At 40.5% G+C, this 16,440-nt stretch overlaps 1 protein-coding gene across 2 annotated transcripts in view; it reads left to right on the top strand.

Annotated features, from left to right (window-relative positions):
* Positions 1-16,440, top strand: part of LOC128643665 (activating molecule in BECN1-regulated autophagy protein 1) — a 101,923-nt gene that overhangs the window by 37,867 nt on the left and 47,616 nt on the right. For both annotated transcript variants that reach the window (XM_053696492.1, XM_053696493.1), the window contains one exon: positions 14,258-14,441. In XM_053696492.1, the coding sequence (XP_053552467.1) occupies positions 14,258-14,441 (184 nt within the window). The remainder of the gene's footprint in view (positions 1-14,257; positions 14,442-16,440) is intronic.

The raw sequence follows: 16,440 nt of genomic DNA on the forward strand, positions 1-16,440 counted from the left end.
GCTTGGCCTCAGCTAGCAAAGGCCAAGTTCATACGGTTTCAATCAGACAACATGACGACTGTTGCGTACATCAACCATCAGGGGGGAACAAGGAGTTCCCTGGCGATGGAAGAAGTGACCAAAATCATTCAATGGGCGGAGACTCACTCCTGCCACCTGTCTGCAATCCACATCCCAGGAGTGGAAAATTGGGAAGCGGATTTTCTGAGTCGTCAGACATTGCATCCGGGGGAGTGGGAACTCCATCCGGAAGTCTTTGCCCAAATTACTCAACTGTGGGGCATTCCAGACATGGATCTCATGGCCTCTCGTCAGAACTTCAAGGTTCCTTGCTACGGGTCCAGATCCAGGGATCCCAAGGCGACTCTAGTAGATGCACTAGTAGCACCTTGGACCTTCAAACTAGCTTATGTATTCCCGCCGTTTCCTCTCATCCCCAGGCTGGTAGCCAGGATCAATCAGGAGAGGGCGTCGGTGATATTGATAGCTCCTGCGTGGCCACGCAGGACTTGGTATGCAGATCTGGTGAATATGTCATCGGCTCCACCATGGAAGCTACCTTTGAGACGAGACCTTCTTGTTCAAGGTCCGTTCGAACATCCGAATCTGGTTTCACTCCAGCTGACTGCTTGGAGATTGAACGCTTGATCTTATCAAAACGAGGGTTCTCAGATTCTGTTATTGATACTCTTGTTCAGGCCAGAAAGCCTGTAACTAGAAAAATTTACCACAAAATATGGAAAAAATATATCTGTTGGTGTGAATCTAAAGGATTCCCTTGGGACAAGGTTAAGATTCCTAAGATTCTATCCTTTCTTCAAGAAGGATTGGAGAAAGGATTATCTGCAAGTTCCTTGAAGGGACAGATTTCTGCCTTGTCTGTGTTACTTCACAAAAAGCTGGCAGCTGTGCCAGATGTTCAAGCCTTTGTTCAGGCTCTGGTTAGAATCAAGCCTGTTTACAAACCTTTGACTCCTCCTTGGAGTCTCAACTTAGTTCTTTCAGTTCTTCAGGGGGTTCCGTTTGAACCCTTACATTCCGTTGATATTAAGTTATTATCTTGGAAAGTTTTGTTTTTGGTTGCAATTTCTTCTGCTAAAAGAGTTTCAGAATTATCTGCTCTGCAGTGTTCTCCTCCTTATCTGGTGTTCCATGCAGATAAGGTGGTTTTACGTACTAAACCTGGTTTTCTTCCAAAAGTTGTTTCTAACAAAAACATTAACCAGGAGATAGTCGTGCCTTCTTTGTGTCCGAAGCCAGTTTCGAAGAAGGAACGTTTGTTGCACAATTTGGATGTTGTTCGCGCTCTAAAATTCTATTTAGATGCTACAAAGGATTTTAGACAAACATCTTCCTTGTTTGTTGTTTATTCTGGTAAAAGGAGAGGTCAAAAAGCAACTTCTACCTCTCTCTCTTTTTGGATTAAAAGCATCATCAGATTGGCTTACGAGACTGCCGGACGGCAGCCTCCTGAAAGAATCACAGCTCATTCCTCTAGGGCTGTGGCTTCCACATGGGCCTTCAAGAACGAGGCTTCTGTTGATCAGATATGTAGGGCAGCGACTTGGTCTTCACTGCACACTTTTACCAAATTTTACAAGTTTGATACTTTTGCTTCTTCTGAGGCTATTTTTGGGAGAAAGGTTTTGCAAGCCGTGGTGCCTTCCATTTAGGTGACCTGATTTGCTCCCTCCCTTCATCCGTGTCCTAAAGCTTTGGTATTGGTTCCCACAAGTAAGGATGACGCCGTGGACCGGACACACCTATGTTGGAGAAAACATAATTTATGTTTACCTGATAAATTACTTTCTCCAACGGTGTGTCCGGTCCACGGCCCGCCCTGGTTTTTTAATCAGGTATGATAATTTATTTTCTTTAACTACAGTCACCACGGTATCATATGGTTTCTCCTATGCAAATATTCCTCCTTAACGTCGGTCGAATGACTGGGGTAGGCGGAGCCTAGGAGGGATCATGTGACCAGCTTTGCTGGGCTCTTTGCCATTTCCTGTTGGGGAAGAGAATATCCCACAAGTAAGGATGACGCCGTGGACCGGACACACCGTTGGAGAAAGTAATTTATCAGGTAAACATAAATTCTGTTTTTTCAGACTTAAATTATATGAAAAGGGTGCAAAAATAAAATAAAAAATGGTAGCTTTGGGTAGCTTTTGGCTGCAACAGGTTGTAACTCAGTTCTTTAGGAACCAATTGCTGACACTGGTATGGTGTTTGGTGCAGCACCACACGCTTCCTTCCTGCCTTGCACCTCATCTGTTAAGCTAAAATTTGCATTTCTAAAATTCTTTGAGTGACCTTGCAGTACTGTTTGATTTCTTATATAATTTTGCTAAACCAAATAATGTTTTATAATTGGGTCCTAAGTAGTAGTACTCCTCTTTTGAAGGGCAATACACATGTACTCTGTGACTTCACCACAAGACAATGGCAAGCCCAAAAGGACACTAAACACTAAATATATTTCTTGCACCTCTTTCTAATTATGGGTGCCGCCATGTTGAAAATTAGATTACACTGCAGTGTAGGGTACCTCCCACACTTCCCGCTGGCACGTGAGAACCGAGACTGCTTGGGCTTACCTGCATGTTGGCCGTAGATCTACGTTATGCTTTAGATCTACATCTGAATGGTGCAAGGGATTAATAAACTCTAATGATTGCCTGGAACCCATTAAAGGGCAGAATATTGTACAGTACAATGTCCCTTTTTATTGACTATGTCATACTGTATTTCTTCAAGATAGAATTTCTAAAGACTGTCCTTCATCTTGTGGTAGTTCAAGGATGTTCTTCCTCATCCTCACCACTTCCATCTCCTCAGGTTCACCTTGAGTGTCAGTGACTTTTCAAGGCTAACTCTGCTACACATATGTCCCTAATTGGCTTTAACTGCTAACCACTGCAAATAAATGCATTTTATACTTATTGTATGACCATAGCTAGCCTGGTTGTCTGCCAACTAAAACCCAGATTGTCTCCTCCAATTAAGGGAGATGGTTGGTAGAGTTTGGCTATTGAAACAATATTTGCAGAAAAAAGAATGTTAATTTGTTTTAAAAACATTAAGACTTGGCAGATATGTTGTTCTATAGCAGCACAGCATAAATGTCTTGTAATTACAAGGTGTTTACTGTCCCTTTAACCACTGCAGAGATGTACATACTGTATATGGTTTAATGTTTGCATCATTTCATCTCTTGCCACATCTTATCTACTTCTTGGCTTAGTGAAATAATAACTACAGAGTTCAGTTTGAAACCATTCTCCTCTTAACCCATTTCAATGGGACTCACTTGGCTTCTAGTTAAAGGGACCATAAACACCAAAAATGGTATTGTTTAAAAAAAATAGATAATCCCTTTGTTACCCATTCCTCAGTTTTGCATAACCAACACAGTTATATTAATACACTGTTTACCTCTGTGATTACCTTGTATCTAAGCCTCTGCAGACTGCCTCATTTTCTCAGATCTTTAGACAGACTTGCTTTTCAGGCAATTAGTGCTGACTCTTAATTATATCTCAACGGCGTGAGCACAATGCTATCTATATGGCACACATGAACTAGTGCTGTCTAGCTGTGAAAAACTGTCAAATGCATTCAGAGAAGAGGCAGCCTTCAAGGGCTTAGAAATTTTGCATATGAGCCTACCTAGGTTTATCTTTCAACTAAGAATACCAAGAGAACAAAGCAAATTTGAGGATCAAAGTAAATTGGAAGTTGTTTGAAATTGCATGCCCTATCTGAATCAAGAAAGTTTAATTTGGACTTAACTGTCCCTTTAAAGGACCACTAAATACAGTACATTTGCATAATCATCAAATGCATAATAAAGAGATAACATAAAATTTAAACTGATAGTTTTTCTTCTGTTAAGTGTGATCAGTCCACGGGTCATCATTACTTCTGGGATATTACTCCTCCCCAACAGGAAGTGCAAGAGGATTCACCCAGCAGAGCTGCATATAGCTCCTCCCCTCTACGTCACTCCCAGTCATTCTCTTGCACCCAACGACTAGATAGGATGTGTGAGAGGACTATGGTGATTATACTTAGTTTTTATCTTCAATCAAGAGTTTGTTATTTTAAAATAGCACCGGAGTGTGTTATTATCTCTCTGGCAGAGTTTGAAGAAGAATCTACCAGAGTTTTTGTTATGATTTTAGCCGGAGTAGTTAAGATCATATTGCTGTTTCTCGGCCATCTGAGGAGAGGTAAACTTCAGATCAGGGGACAGCGGGCAGATGAATCTGCATAGAGGTATGTAGCAGCTTTTATTTTCTGACAATGGAATTGATGAGAAAATCCTGCCATACCGATATAATGTCATGTATGTATACTTTACACTTCAGTATTCTGGGGAATGGTACTTCACTAGAATTACACTGTAAGAAATACATAAAGCTGTTTAATAACTAGAGATTATGTTTAACGTTTTTGCTGGAATGTAAAATCGTTTTCATTTACTGAGGTACTGAGTGAATAAATGTTTGGGCACTATTTTTCCACTTGGCAGTTGCTTAATCTGTTTTCTGACAGTTTCTGTTCTCCCTCACTGCTGTGTGTGAGGGGGAGGGGCCGTTTTTTGGCGCTTTTACTACGCATCAAATATTTCAGTCAGCAACTCATTGTATTCCCTGCATGATCCGGTTCATCTCTACAGAGCTCAGGGGTCTTCAAAACTTATTTTGAGGGAGGTAATTTCTCTCAGCAGAGCTGTGAGAATTGTAGTTTGACTGAGATAAAAAACGTTTATTCTGTAATTTGTTTCCTGCTTTCAGAATTTGTTATCTTTGCTAATGGGATTAAACCTTTGCTAAAGTTGTGTTGTTTACAAGGATTGAGGCTATAACTGTTTCAATTTATTAATTTTCAACTGTCATAGATCTTCTGTGCTTCTTAAAGGCACAGTACGTTTTAATATTATTCTAATTGAATTGTATTTCCAAGTTGCAAGTTTATTTGCTAGTGTGTTAAACATGTCTGATTCAGAGGATGATACCTGTGTCATTTGTTGCAATGCCAAAGTGGAGCCCAATAGAAATTTATGTACTAACTGTATTGATGCTACTTTAAATAAAAGTCAATCTGTACAAATTTAACAAATTTCACCAAACAACGAGGGGAGAGTTATGCCGACTAACTCGCCTCACGTGTCAGTACCTACATCTCCCGCTCAGAGGGAGGTGCGTGATATTGTAGCGCCGAGTACATCTGGGCGGCCATTACAAATCACATTACAGGATATGGCTACTGTTATGACTGAGGTTTTGGCTAAATTACCAGAACTAAGAGGTAAGCGTGATCACTCTGGGGTGAGAACAGAGTGCGCTGATAATATTAGGGCCATGTCAGACACTGCGTCACAGGTGGCAGAACATGAGGACGGAGAACTTCATTCTGTGGGTGACGGTTCTGATCCAAACAGACTGGATTCAGATATTTCAAATTTTAAATTTAAACTGGAAAACCTCCGTGTATTAGGGGAGGTGTTAGCGGCTCTGAATGATTGTAACACAGTTGCAATACCAGAGAAAATGTGTAGGTTGGATAAATATTTTGCGGTACCGACGAGTACTGAGGTTTTTCCTATACCTAAGAGACTTACTGAAATTGTTACTAAGGAGTGGGATAGACCCGGTGTGCCGTTCTCACCCCCTCCGATATTTAGAAAAATGTTTCCAATAGACGCCACCACAAGGGACTTATGGCAAACGGTCCCTAAGGTGGAGGGAGCAGTTTCTACCTTAGCTAAGCGTACCACTATCCCGGTGGAGGATAGCTGTGCTTTTTCAGATCCAATGGATAAAAAGTTAGAGGGTTACCTTAAGAAAATGTTTGTTCAACAAGGTTTTATATTGCAACCCCTTGCATGCATTGCGCCGATCACGGCTGCAGCGGCATTCTGGATTGAGTCTCTGGAAGAGAACATTGGTTCAGCTACTCTGGACGACATTACGGACAGGCTTAGAGTCCTTAAACTAGCTAATTCATTCATTTCGGAGGCCGTAGTACATCTTACTAAACTTACGGCGAAGAATTCAGGATTCGCCATTCAGGCACGCAGGGCGCTGTGGCTAAAATCCTGGTCAGCTGATGTTACTTCTAAGTCTAAATTGCTTAATATACCTTTCAAAGGGCAGACCTTATTCGGGCCCGGGTTGAATGAGATTATCGCTGACATTACAGGAGGTAAAGGCCATGCCCTGCCTCAGGACAAAGCCAAAGTTAAGGCTAGACAGTCTAATTTTCGTTCCTTTCGTAATTTCAAAGCAGGAGCAGCATCAACTTCCTCTGCACCAAAACAGGAAGGAGCTGTTGCTCGCTACAGACAAGGCTGGAAACCTAACCAGTCCTGGAACAAGGGCAAGCAGGCCAGGAAACCTGCTGCTGCCCCTAAAACAGCATGAATTGAGGGCCCCCGATCCGGGATCGGATCTAGTGGGGGGCAGACTTTCTCTCTTCGCCCAGGCTTGGGCAAGAGATGTCCAGGATCCCTGGGCGCTAGAGATAATATCTCAGGGATACCTTCTGGACTTCAAATACTCTCCTCCAAGAGAGAGATTTCATCTGTCAAGATTGTCAACAATCCAGACAAAGAAAGAGGCGTTTCTACGCTGCGTACAAGAGCTCTTGTTAATGGGAGTAATCCATCCAGTTCCACGATCGGAACAGGGACAGGGGTTTTACTCAAATCTGTTTGTGGTTCCCAAAAAAGAGGGAACTTTCAGACCAATCCTGGACTTAAAGATCCTAAACAAATTCCTAAGAGTTCCATCGTTCAAGATGGAGACTATTCGGACAATTTTACCTATGATCCAAGAGGGTCAGTACATGACCACTGTAGATTTAAAAGATGCTTACCTTCACATACCGATTCACAAAGATCATTATCGGTACCTAAGGTTTGCCTTCCTAGACAGGCATTACCAGTTTGTGGCTCTTCCATTCGGATTGGCTACAGCTCCAAGAATCTTCACAAAGGTTCTGGGTGCTCTTCTGGCGGTACTAAGACCGCGGGGAATCTCGGTAGCTCCATACCTAGACGACATTCTGATACAAGCTTCAAGCTTTCAAACTGCCAAGTCTCATACAGAGTTAGTACTGGCTTTTCTAAGGTCACATGGATGGAAGGTGAACGAAAAGAAAAGTTCACTCGTTCCACTCACAAGAGTTCCCTTCCTGGGGACTCTTATAGATTCTGTAGAAATGAAGATTTACCTGACAGAGGACAGGCTAACAAGACTTCAAAGTGCTTGCCGCACCCTACATTCCATTCAACACCCGTCAGTGGCTCAATGCATGGAGGTAATCGGCTTAATGGTAGCGGCAATGGACATAGTACCCTTTGCACGCTTACACCTCAGACCACTGCAACTGTGCATGCTAAGTCAGTGGAATGGGGATTACTCAGACTTATCCCCTTCTCTGAATCTGGATCAAGAGACCAGAAATTCTCTTCTATGGTGGCTTTCTCGGCCACATCTGTCCAGGGGGATGCCATTCAGCAGACCAGACTGGACAATTGTAACAACAGACGCCAGCCTTCTAGGTTGGGGTGCCGTCTGGAATTCTCTGAAGGCTCAGGGACAATGGAGTCAGGAGGAGAGTCTCCTGCCAATAAACATTCTGGAATTGAGAGCAGTTCTCAATGCCCTCCTGGCTTGGCCCCAGTTGACAACTCGGGGGTTCATCAGGTTTCAGTCGGACAACATCACGACTGTAGCTTACATCAACCATCAGGGAGGGACAAGAAGCTCCCTAGCTATGATGGAAGTATCAAAGATAATTCTCTGGGCAGAGTCTCACTCTTGCCACCTGTCAGCAATCCACATCCCGGGAGTGGAGAACTGGGAGGCGGATTTCTTAAGTCGTCAGACTTTTCATCCGGGGGAGTGGGAACTTCATCCGGAGGTCTTTGCCCAAATACTGCGACGTTGGGGCAAACCAGAGATAGATCTCATGGCGTCTCGACAGAACGCCAAGCTTCCTCGTTACGGGTCCAGATCCAGGGATCCAGGAGCAGTCCTGATAGATGCTCTGACAGCACCTTGGGACTTCAGGATGGCTTACGTGTTTCCACCCTTCCCGTTGCTTCCTCGATTGATTGCCAGAATCAAACAAGAGAGAGCATCAGTGATTCTAATAGCACCTGCGTGGCCACGCAGGACTTGGTATGCAGACCTGGTGGACATGTCATCCTGTCCACCTTGGTCTCTACCTCTGAAACAGGACCTTCTGATACAGGGTCCCTTCAAACATCTAAATCTAACTTCTCTGAAGCTGACTGCTTGGAAATTGAACGCTTGATTTTATCAAGACGTGGGTTTTCTGAGTCAGTTATTGATACCTTAATACAGGCTAGGAAACCTGTTACCAGAAAGATTTACCATAAGATATGGCGTAAATACCTATATTGGTGTGAATCCAAAGGTTACTCTTGGAGTAAGGTTAGGATTCCTAGGATATTGTCTTTTCTACAAGAAGGTTTAGAAAAGGGTTTATCTGCTAGTTCATTAAAGGGACAGATCTCAGCTCTGTCCATTCTGTTACACAAACGTCTGTCAGAAGTTCCTGATGTCCAGGCTTTTTGTCAGGCTTTGACCAGGATTAAGCCTGTGTTTAAAACTGTTGCTCCACCATGGAGTTTAAACCTTGTTCTTAATGTTTTACAGGGCGTTCCGTTTGAACCCCTTCATTCCATTGATATAAAGTTGTTATCTTGGAAAGTTCTATTTTTAATGGCTATTTCCTCGGCTCGAAGAGTCTCTGAATTATCAGCCTTACATTGTGATTCTCCTTATTTGATTTTTCATTCGGATAAGGTAGTCCTGCGTACTAAACCTGGGTTCTTACCTAAGGTAGTTACTAACAGGAATATCAATCAAGAGATTGTTGTTCCTTCTTTATGCCCAAATCCTTCTTCAAAGAAGGAACGTCTACTGCACAACCTGGATGTAGTCCGTGCTCTAAAATTTTACTTACAGGCAACTAAGGAATTTCGACAAACGTCTTCTCTGTTTGTCATTGGTATCCCAGAAGTAATGATGACCCGTGGACTGATCACACTTAACAAAGAAAACATAATTTATGCTTACCTGATAAATTCCTTTCTTCTGTAGTGTGATCAGTCCACGGCCCGCCCTGTTTTTAAGGCAGGTAAATATTTTTTAATTTATACTCCAGTCACCACTTCACCCTTGGCTTTTCCTTTCTCGTTGGTCCTTGGTCGAATGACTGGGAGTGACGTAGAGGGGAGGAGCTATATGCAGCTCTGCTGGGTGAATCCTCTTGCACTTCCTGTTGGGGAGGAGTAATATCCCAGAAGTAATGATGACCCGTGGACTGATCACACTACAGAAGAAAGGAATTTATCAGGTAAGCATAAATTATGTTTTTTTTTTTTTTTGACAATGTCAGTTCAGTTTTCCTTTCCCCTGCATCATGTGACAGCCACCAACCAACCATAAAATGCATATACATATATAATGTGAATTCTTGCACATTCTCAGTAGGAGCTGATGCCTCAAAGTGTAAACAAAAAAGATTGCACATTTAAAAAAATAAGTGAATTGAAAAGTTGTTTAAAATTGTGTGCTCTATCTGAATAATGAAAGTTTAATTTTGACTTTAAGGGACAGTCAACACCAGATTTTTTGTTGGTTTAAAAGATAGATAATCCCTTTATTCCCCATTCCCCAGTTTTACATGACCAACACAGTTATAATAATATACTTTTTACCTCTGTGATTAACTTTTATCTAAACATCTTCTGACCGCCCCCTGATCACATGACATTTTATTTATGATCTTTGACTTTCATTTTAGCCAATTAGTGCAGTGTCTGCCACAATCCACGGGCATGATCACAATGTTATCTATAGGGTTTACCTGAACTAGCTCTCCCCTGCTGTGAAAAGCAAATACAAAAGCATGTGATTAGAGGCGGCCTTCAAGGGCTTCCTAGGTCTAGCTTTCAACTAAGAATACCAAAAGAACAAAGCAAAATTGGTGATAAAAGTAAATTGGAAAGTTGTTGAAAATTACATGCCCTATTTGAAACATGAAAGTTTTTTTTTTTGGACTTGACTGTCCCTTTTAAGTGTTCCTTTAAAATGTTTCCTTCCTGGACTGGTCAGTTCTTACTAGTGGCACATGATAAAGTGGTTATTTGCCTTTTTTAGAATTTTTCTCCCTAATGTTACCACTGTACATTACAAATTTTGCTAGAATATCCCAATACCTTACTTGTAAGCTGGAATCTTTACTATTGTTTTTAACAACTAAGTAAACAATGACACAGAAATGTGTTGCCATTAGTGACATGGCAACTAGTTTATTATCATTAATGATATAGTGATCATGACATTCAAAATTTTACAAACGTGCATCATTATGACGTAATTCTTTTTAAAAGTTTCCTCCTTTGTATGCAAAGGATTTTTTTTTAAAGGGACAGTACACTGTTAAATTGATTTTATATTAATGCATTTTCAATGACTTGTTGTACCAGCTGCAGAGTATAAAATATGAGAAATTGCATTTTCAGGTTTGTGTATAAGAAGTAGCTGGTTTTGTGCTTTTAAACCACAGCCTAAAGCTTTATAACTTTGTGTACACACACTTGCTTCTTTATCTATGTGTCTGGAAAACTAAAGCTCAATACATAGAGAGAACAATGGAGAATTATAATTTTATTACTTAACTACCCTGCACCCCACTGGGAGTGTTTACTTAGGCTTGTCAATAGCTTAGACTCCAGTATACAAACCTTTACTATAGGTGGGGATACCACAGGCTAAGTCAGCTATTTTAAATGCCAAAATCGGGGTAAAGGAGCTTCTTGTAAATAATTTAATACCCTCCAGCAGGTAAAATGTATCATTGGGAACAATTTCAAGGGGAGAAAATGTTGGGTAACTGTCCCTTTTGTGTTGCTGTTAGTCTTTAATGTGACAGTCTACTTGATTTTTTTTTTTAAAGGGACAGTCTACTTGATCTTATTTTATTGTATAAAAAGATAGATAACACCTTTACTACCCATTCCTAATAATCTATAACCTATAAATCTTTGCCTGTTTCTAACACAGAAAATGTTGTCAGATGTTTGGTGTTATGAAGTAACCAGGAGGGGGTATTGTAGTTCTTTGTAATATTCTAACATCTATCTATCTATATATCTATCTATCTATCTATCTAAAGCACAAATTAAATGCAAAATTTAACATAAATATTCTTAATAATAATTTTTGCAATAAACATTAAAAAAAAATATTAGCTCATTTTAGCATAATATTGTCTTACATATTTAGCCAAGTGGCCATTAAAAAGGTCCCGGGGAGAAAACTGCAAAGTAATATACTTTATCAGCATTCCTCGACCTCGGTAAAGCATCATACTGTATAGAACTTGATGTAGCCAACATCCTTTCCAGTTACTTTCAGGCAGAAATGAACTCTTCATCTGTCTTATTTCAAACCAGCTGCCTCATTTAACCGCTTAGCACCTGTTACAGAGGATGAGGTGTCTGCTCCACTCTATTTCCAATTCTGATTATTCCACTTGTGGAATGTTATCAATGTAACCACTTAATTGTCAACTCATTTATCACTTGTGTCCCGCCCACTTCTAATCAAGCTCTGCTCTACAAAGTCCCTTAACCGTGTACATCTTTACTTATCTCACCTGAAAATATACTTTGCATTTAACCCCTTAAGGACCAAGGACGTACAGGGTGGTACGTCTTACAAAAACTGTCACTTAATGACCAAGGACGTACCCTGTACGTTGTCAACGTCGCTTCCAGACGCTTTCATATTTTTGCAGTGATGCCTCAATATTGAGGCATCCTGCAATAAAAAATGTTATGCATCCGATGCAGAGAGAGACACTCTGTGGCCCTCTCTGCATCGGCCAGCGATGGTGCCGATCGTTGGTGGGTGGGAGCCATAGCAAGTAGGCGGGTGGGTGGCCCATCGTTGGTGCATATCTGGATCCTGTCCCCTCTGTGATTACTGGAGCGTGCGAGGGGGCGGAGCGTGTGTGCACGCACGCTACATTCAGTAACATAACAGGAGTCAAAGAAGGGAGAGAGAGAGGGAAAATGTTTGGGAAGGGATCTGGGAGGGGGAGGCTGGGTAGGATATTAAGGGTGGGCAGCTGCACTAGAGAAATTTGGGGGGGTTTATTTTTTTTTTTAAAAACAAAAAGGACACATTTTGTAGTAAATGGGTACTGGCAGACAGCTGCCAGTACCTAAGATGGTGGCCAATAGGTCGAGTGGGAGGCTTAGAGAGCTGTTTTGGGGGGTAATGGGGGATCAGGGAGGTTGGGGGATCCTTTACTAAAGATAAGATAATAAAACAAAAAAACACCTTTATTTTTATACTGGCAGACTTTCTGCCAGTACTTAAGATGGCGGGGACAATTGTGACGTGGGGGAAGGAAGAGAGCTGTTTGAGGGGGGTCTGGGAGGGATCAGGGGGTGCGATGTGTCAGGTGGGAGGCTGATCTCTACACTAAAGCTAAAATTAACCCTACAAGCTACCTAATTAACCCCTTAACTGCTGGGCATAATGCAAGTGTGGTGCCCAGCGGCCTTCTAATTACCAAAAAGCAATACCAAACTTATATATGTCTGCTATTTCTGAACAAAGGGGATCCCAGAGAAGCATTTATAACCATTTGTGCCATAATTGCACAAGATGTTTGTAAATAATTTCAATGAGAAACCTAAAGTTAGTGAAAAAATGAATTTTTTTTTTTAATTGATCGCATTTGGCGGTGAAATGGTGGCATGAAATATACCAAAATTAGCCTAGATCAATACAATACTTTGGGTTCTCTACTACTACTAAAGCTAAAATTAACCCTACAAGCTCCCTAAATAACCCCTTCACTGCTGGGCTTAATACAAGTGTGGTGCTTAGCGGCCTTCTAATTACCAAAAAGTAATGCCAAAGACTTATATGTCTGCTATTTCTGAACAAAGGGGATCCCAGAGAAGCATTTACAACCATCTGTGATATAATTGCACAAGCCGTTTGTAAAAAATTTTAGTGAGAAAGCTAAAGTTTGTGAAAAAGTGAACTTTTTTTTTATTTGATCGCATTTGGTGGTGAAATATACCAAAATGGTCCTAGATCAATACTTTGGGTGTCTACTAAAAAAAAAAAATATACATGTGAAAAAAGGTTATTCAGGGATTCCTGACAGATATCAGTGTTACAATGTAACTATCCCTAATTTTGAAAAGCAAAAAAATGGTTTGGAAATAGCAAAGTGCTACTTGTACTTATTGCCCTATAACTTGCAAAGAAAGCAAACAACATGTAAACATTGGGTATTTCTAAACTCAGGACAAAATTTTGAAACTATTTAGCATGGGTGTTTTTTGGTGGTTGTAGATGTGTAACAGATTTTGGGGGTCAAAGTTAGAAAAAGTGTGTGTTTTTCCATTTTTTTTTTCTTCATATTTTATATATTTTTTTTATAGTAAATTATATGATATGATCAAAATAATGTTATCTTTAGAAAGTCCATTTAATGGCGAGAAAAACGGCATATAATATGTGTGGGTACAGTAAATGAGTAAGAGGAAAATTACAGCTAAACACAAACACTGCAGAAATGTAAAAATAGCCCTGCTAAGAAAATTGAAAAATGGTCTGGTCACTAAGGGGTTAAAGGGACAGTCTAGTCCAAAATAAACTTTCATGATTGAGATAGAGAATGTAATTTTAAACAATTTTCCAATCTACTATTATCACCAATTTTGCTTTGTTCACTTGGTATTCTTAGTTGAAAGCTAAACCTAGGAGGTTCATATGCAAATTTCTAAGCCCTTGAAGACCGCCTCTTCTCTCAGGGCATTTTAACAGTTTTTCAGGGTGTTAGTTCATGTGTGTCATAAAGATAATAACACACTGCTCACGCACGCGGAGGTCCAGTGGCCCAGCTCTGATTGGCTAAAATGGATGTCTGTCAAAAGAACTGAAATAAGGGGGCAGTTTGCAGAGGCTTAGACACAGGATAATCACAGAGGTAAAAAGTTTATTTAGATAACTGTGTTGGTTATGCAAAACTAGGGAATGGGTAATAAAGGGATTATATATCTTTTTAAACAATAAAAATTCTGGTGTAGACTGTCTCTTTAAAACAATTTTCACTAACTGCTTGTGCACATTAAACTAATTCCTTTTTCTGCATTAGTGTAAATTTATATAATCTCTTATAGGACCCTGCTTGCATCAACCCATGTCAACCACAACATTTATATAACAGAAGTGAAGACAGGACGCTGCATCCATTCTCTGGTAGGACACAGGCGTACCCCATGGTGTGTGACCTTTCATCCCACTATCCCGGGCCTTATTGCGTCTGGCTGCCTCGATGGAGAGGTTCGCATATGGGATTTACATGTAAGTTTCTTTCCCAAGTTTGTGTAAGAATTGGTTTTAGAGCAATTACAAAGTATTTACTGCAAGGGCAATTTAGTTCTAATGAATGTGAAAACTAGAAAATATGATTGATTTGTATGAAAGTCATTTGTACTTTCTTCTAATATTCTTGTAGTTAAATGGGCTGCAGCAAAACGTATAATATGAAAAGAACCATATACATCTGATACTACAGTTTCACAGTATCATCAGTCAGCCAAGTATTACTTTTTTCTTTCTAATGGCACGATGAGTCCACGAATCATCTAATTACTATTAAGAATATCACTCCTGCCCAGCAGGAGGCGACAAAGAGCACCACAGCAAAGCTGTTAAATATCACCTCCCTTCCCTCCAACCCCAGTCATTCTCTTTGCGTACGTTAGAGTAAGGTAAAGTAGGTGTCTGAAAAGATTCGTCAATCAAGAGTTTATTATTTTATTTGCAGTACTAGTATATGCTGTTTTTTTTCCTCCAGGGTGTAGCTGTAGTCCATTTCAGTCTCTTCAGTAGAGCATTGGTGGCTTTTAAGCAAAGGGAACTTGTGGGACATAATTCTCACTGCGCCTCCCTTATATTTAAATAAATGTACTATCCTCATTACTTTTCCACAGGTCCATGTGAGGGAGAGGACCTCTCAAACCTAGTGAGCTGCCTTGCTGCCAGGCAGATTTTATGAGGTAAGTGCTAACTTTATTTTCTTAAGCAGTATTAAGAAAAAAATACTTATGGCACTTTATTATTTCCCTGATATGGGACTTTGGCTACATTACTCCTAGTGTTTTTAGGGGATTATGTAAGGCAGTATATTGCAGGCACTGGGGACTTGAGGAGACTTGGCTCAATGTTTGTGACATTTCTGTTAGTTATTAACGGATTTTTACTGGTAATGTCGGATAGACTTTATTTTTGACACGCCCACGATGGGCAGGGCTTGTGTGGCGGTAAAATTAGCAGTTGCGCACTTATTATTCTCTCCCTTCCTGTATACGGAGGAGAGAAACATTGCAACTGGCCATTCTTTATTCATATCGAACAAACGATCGTATGGCATAATTTGTACAGCTCTGTGTACCTCCGCTTTTCACATTCACATATTTACCAGTATCCAGCAAGGTAGGCACCTCAGCAGAGCTATAGCTGAGGTGTAGAGGCTGTTTTTATTTTTTGGTAACGTTATTGTATTTCATTAATAAATAAAGCAGTTCCGTTTTGCATTGCAGCAAAAATGAAGCAGTTTTATTTTAACTAAAAAAAAAAGCAGTTAGTTGTATTTGTATATAAAAGGTAATGAGTAATAGTAATAATAAAAAACCCCAATATTAAATGTTACACAATCTGTATATGAAATATATATTAACCAATATCAGCTTATGGGTACCACTCCCTTCAGTTAATATACATTTGTGTCAAACAATATACACAATTATCCAACTGGCAACAACAAATGTTACATGCAGAAAAAGGATATGCGTGATTCACAGATTCATGATCCTCATCTTTCAGCCCACACTGCAGCTCCTGTAAAACACACCGGCAGGATGGGGTGGTGCTATATAACAAACAAAAAAATGAAAAAGACAGGAGCGCAAGGGACTGATCTAAGAATTTTAAAAATAAATTTAATTTACACACATAAAAATTCACTCACACTTTTAACCTTCAAACATATGAGGTATGTAAAGGCACGATAGAGGACCAATGCAGCTCTGTACGAACCCAGGATGACGGTCTCTTTTTCAGATCACTTCTATCAGTAACCTGTCTACAGGAACAGCTGTGCTGCTACCTTCGCATTAATCTGTCCGTGATGACTTCCTGGGATTTTAGCACAAAGTCCGATGTCTCAGTGTCCCAATGTCCTCTTACATATATGCAAAAAAGCACAAGACGCTGGTCGCCAAACAGACTCCTACAGACGTTCACAAGCCGGCTAGAACGATGTGTGTCCGATTGCTCCAAGCGTACGTCGATGTGGGTG

This window comes from Bombina bombina, unplaced genomic scaffold (assembly GCF_027579735.1).
Source record: "Bombina bombina isolate aBomBom1 unplaced genomic scaffold, aBomBom1.pri scaffold_368, whole genome shotgun sequence".
NCBI lineage: Eukaryota > Metazoa > Chordata > Amphibia > Anura > Bombinatoridae > Bombina > Bombina bombina.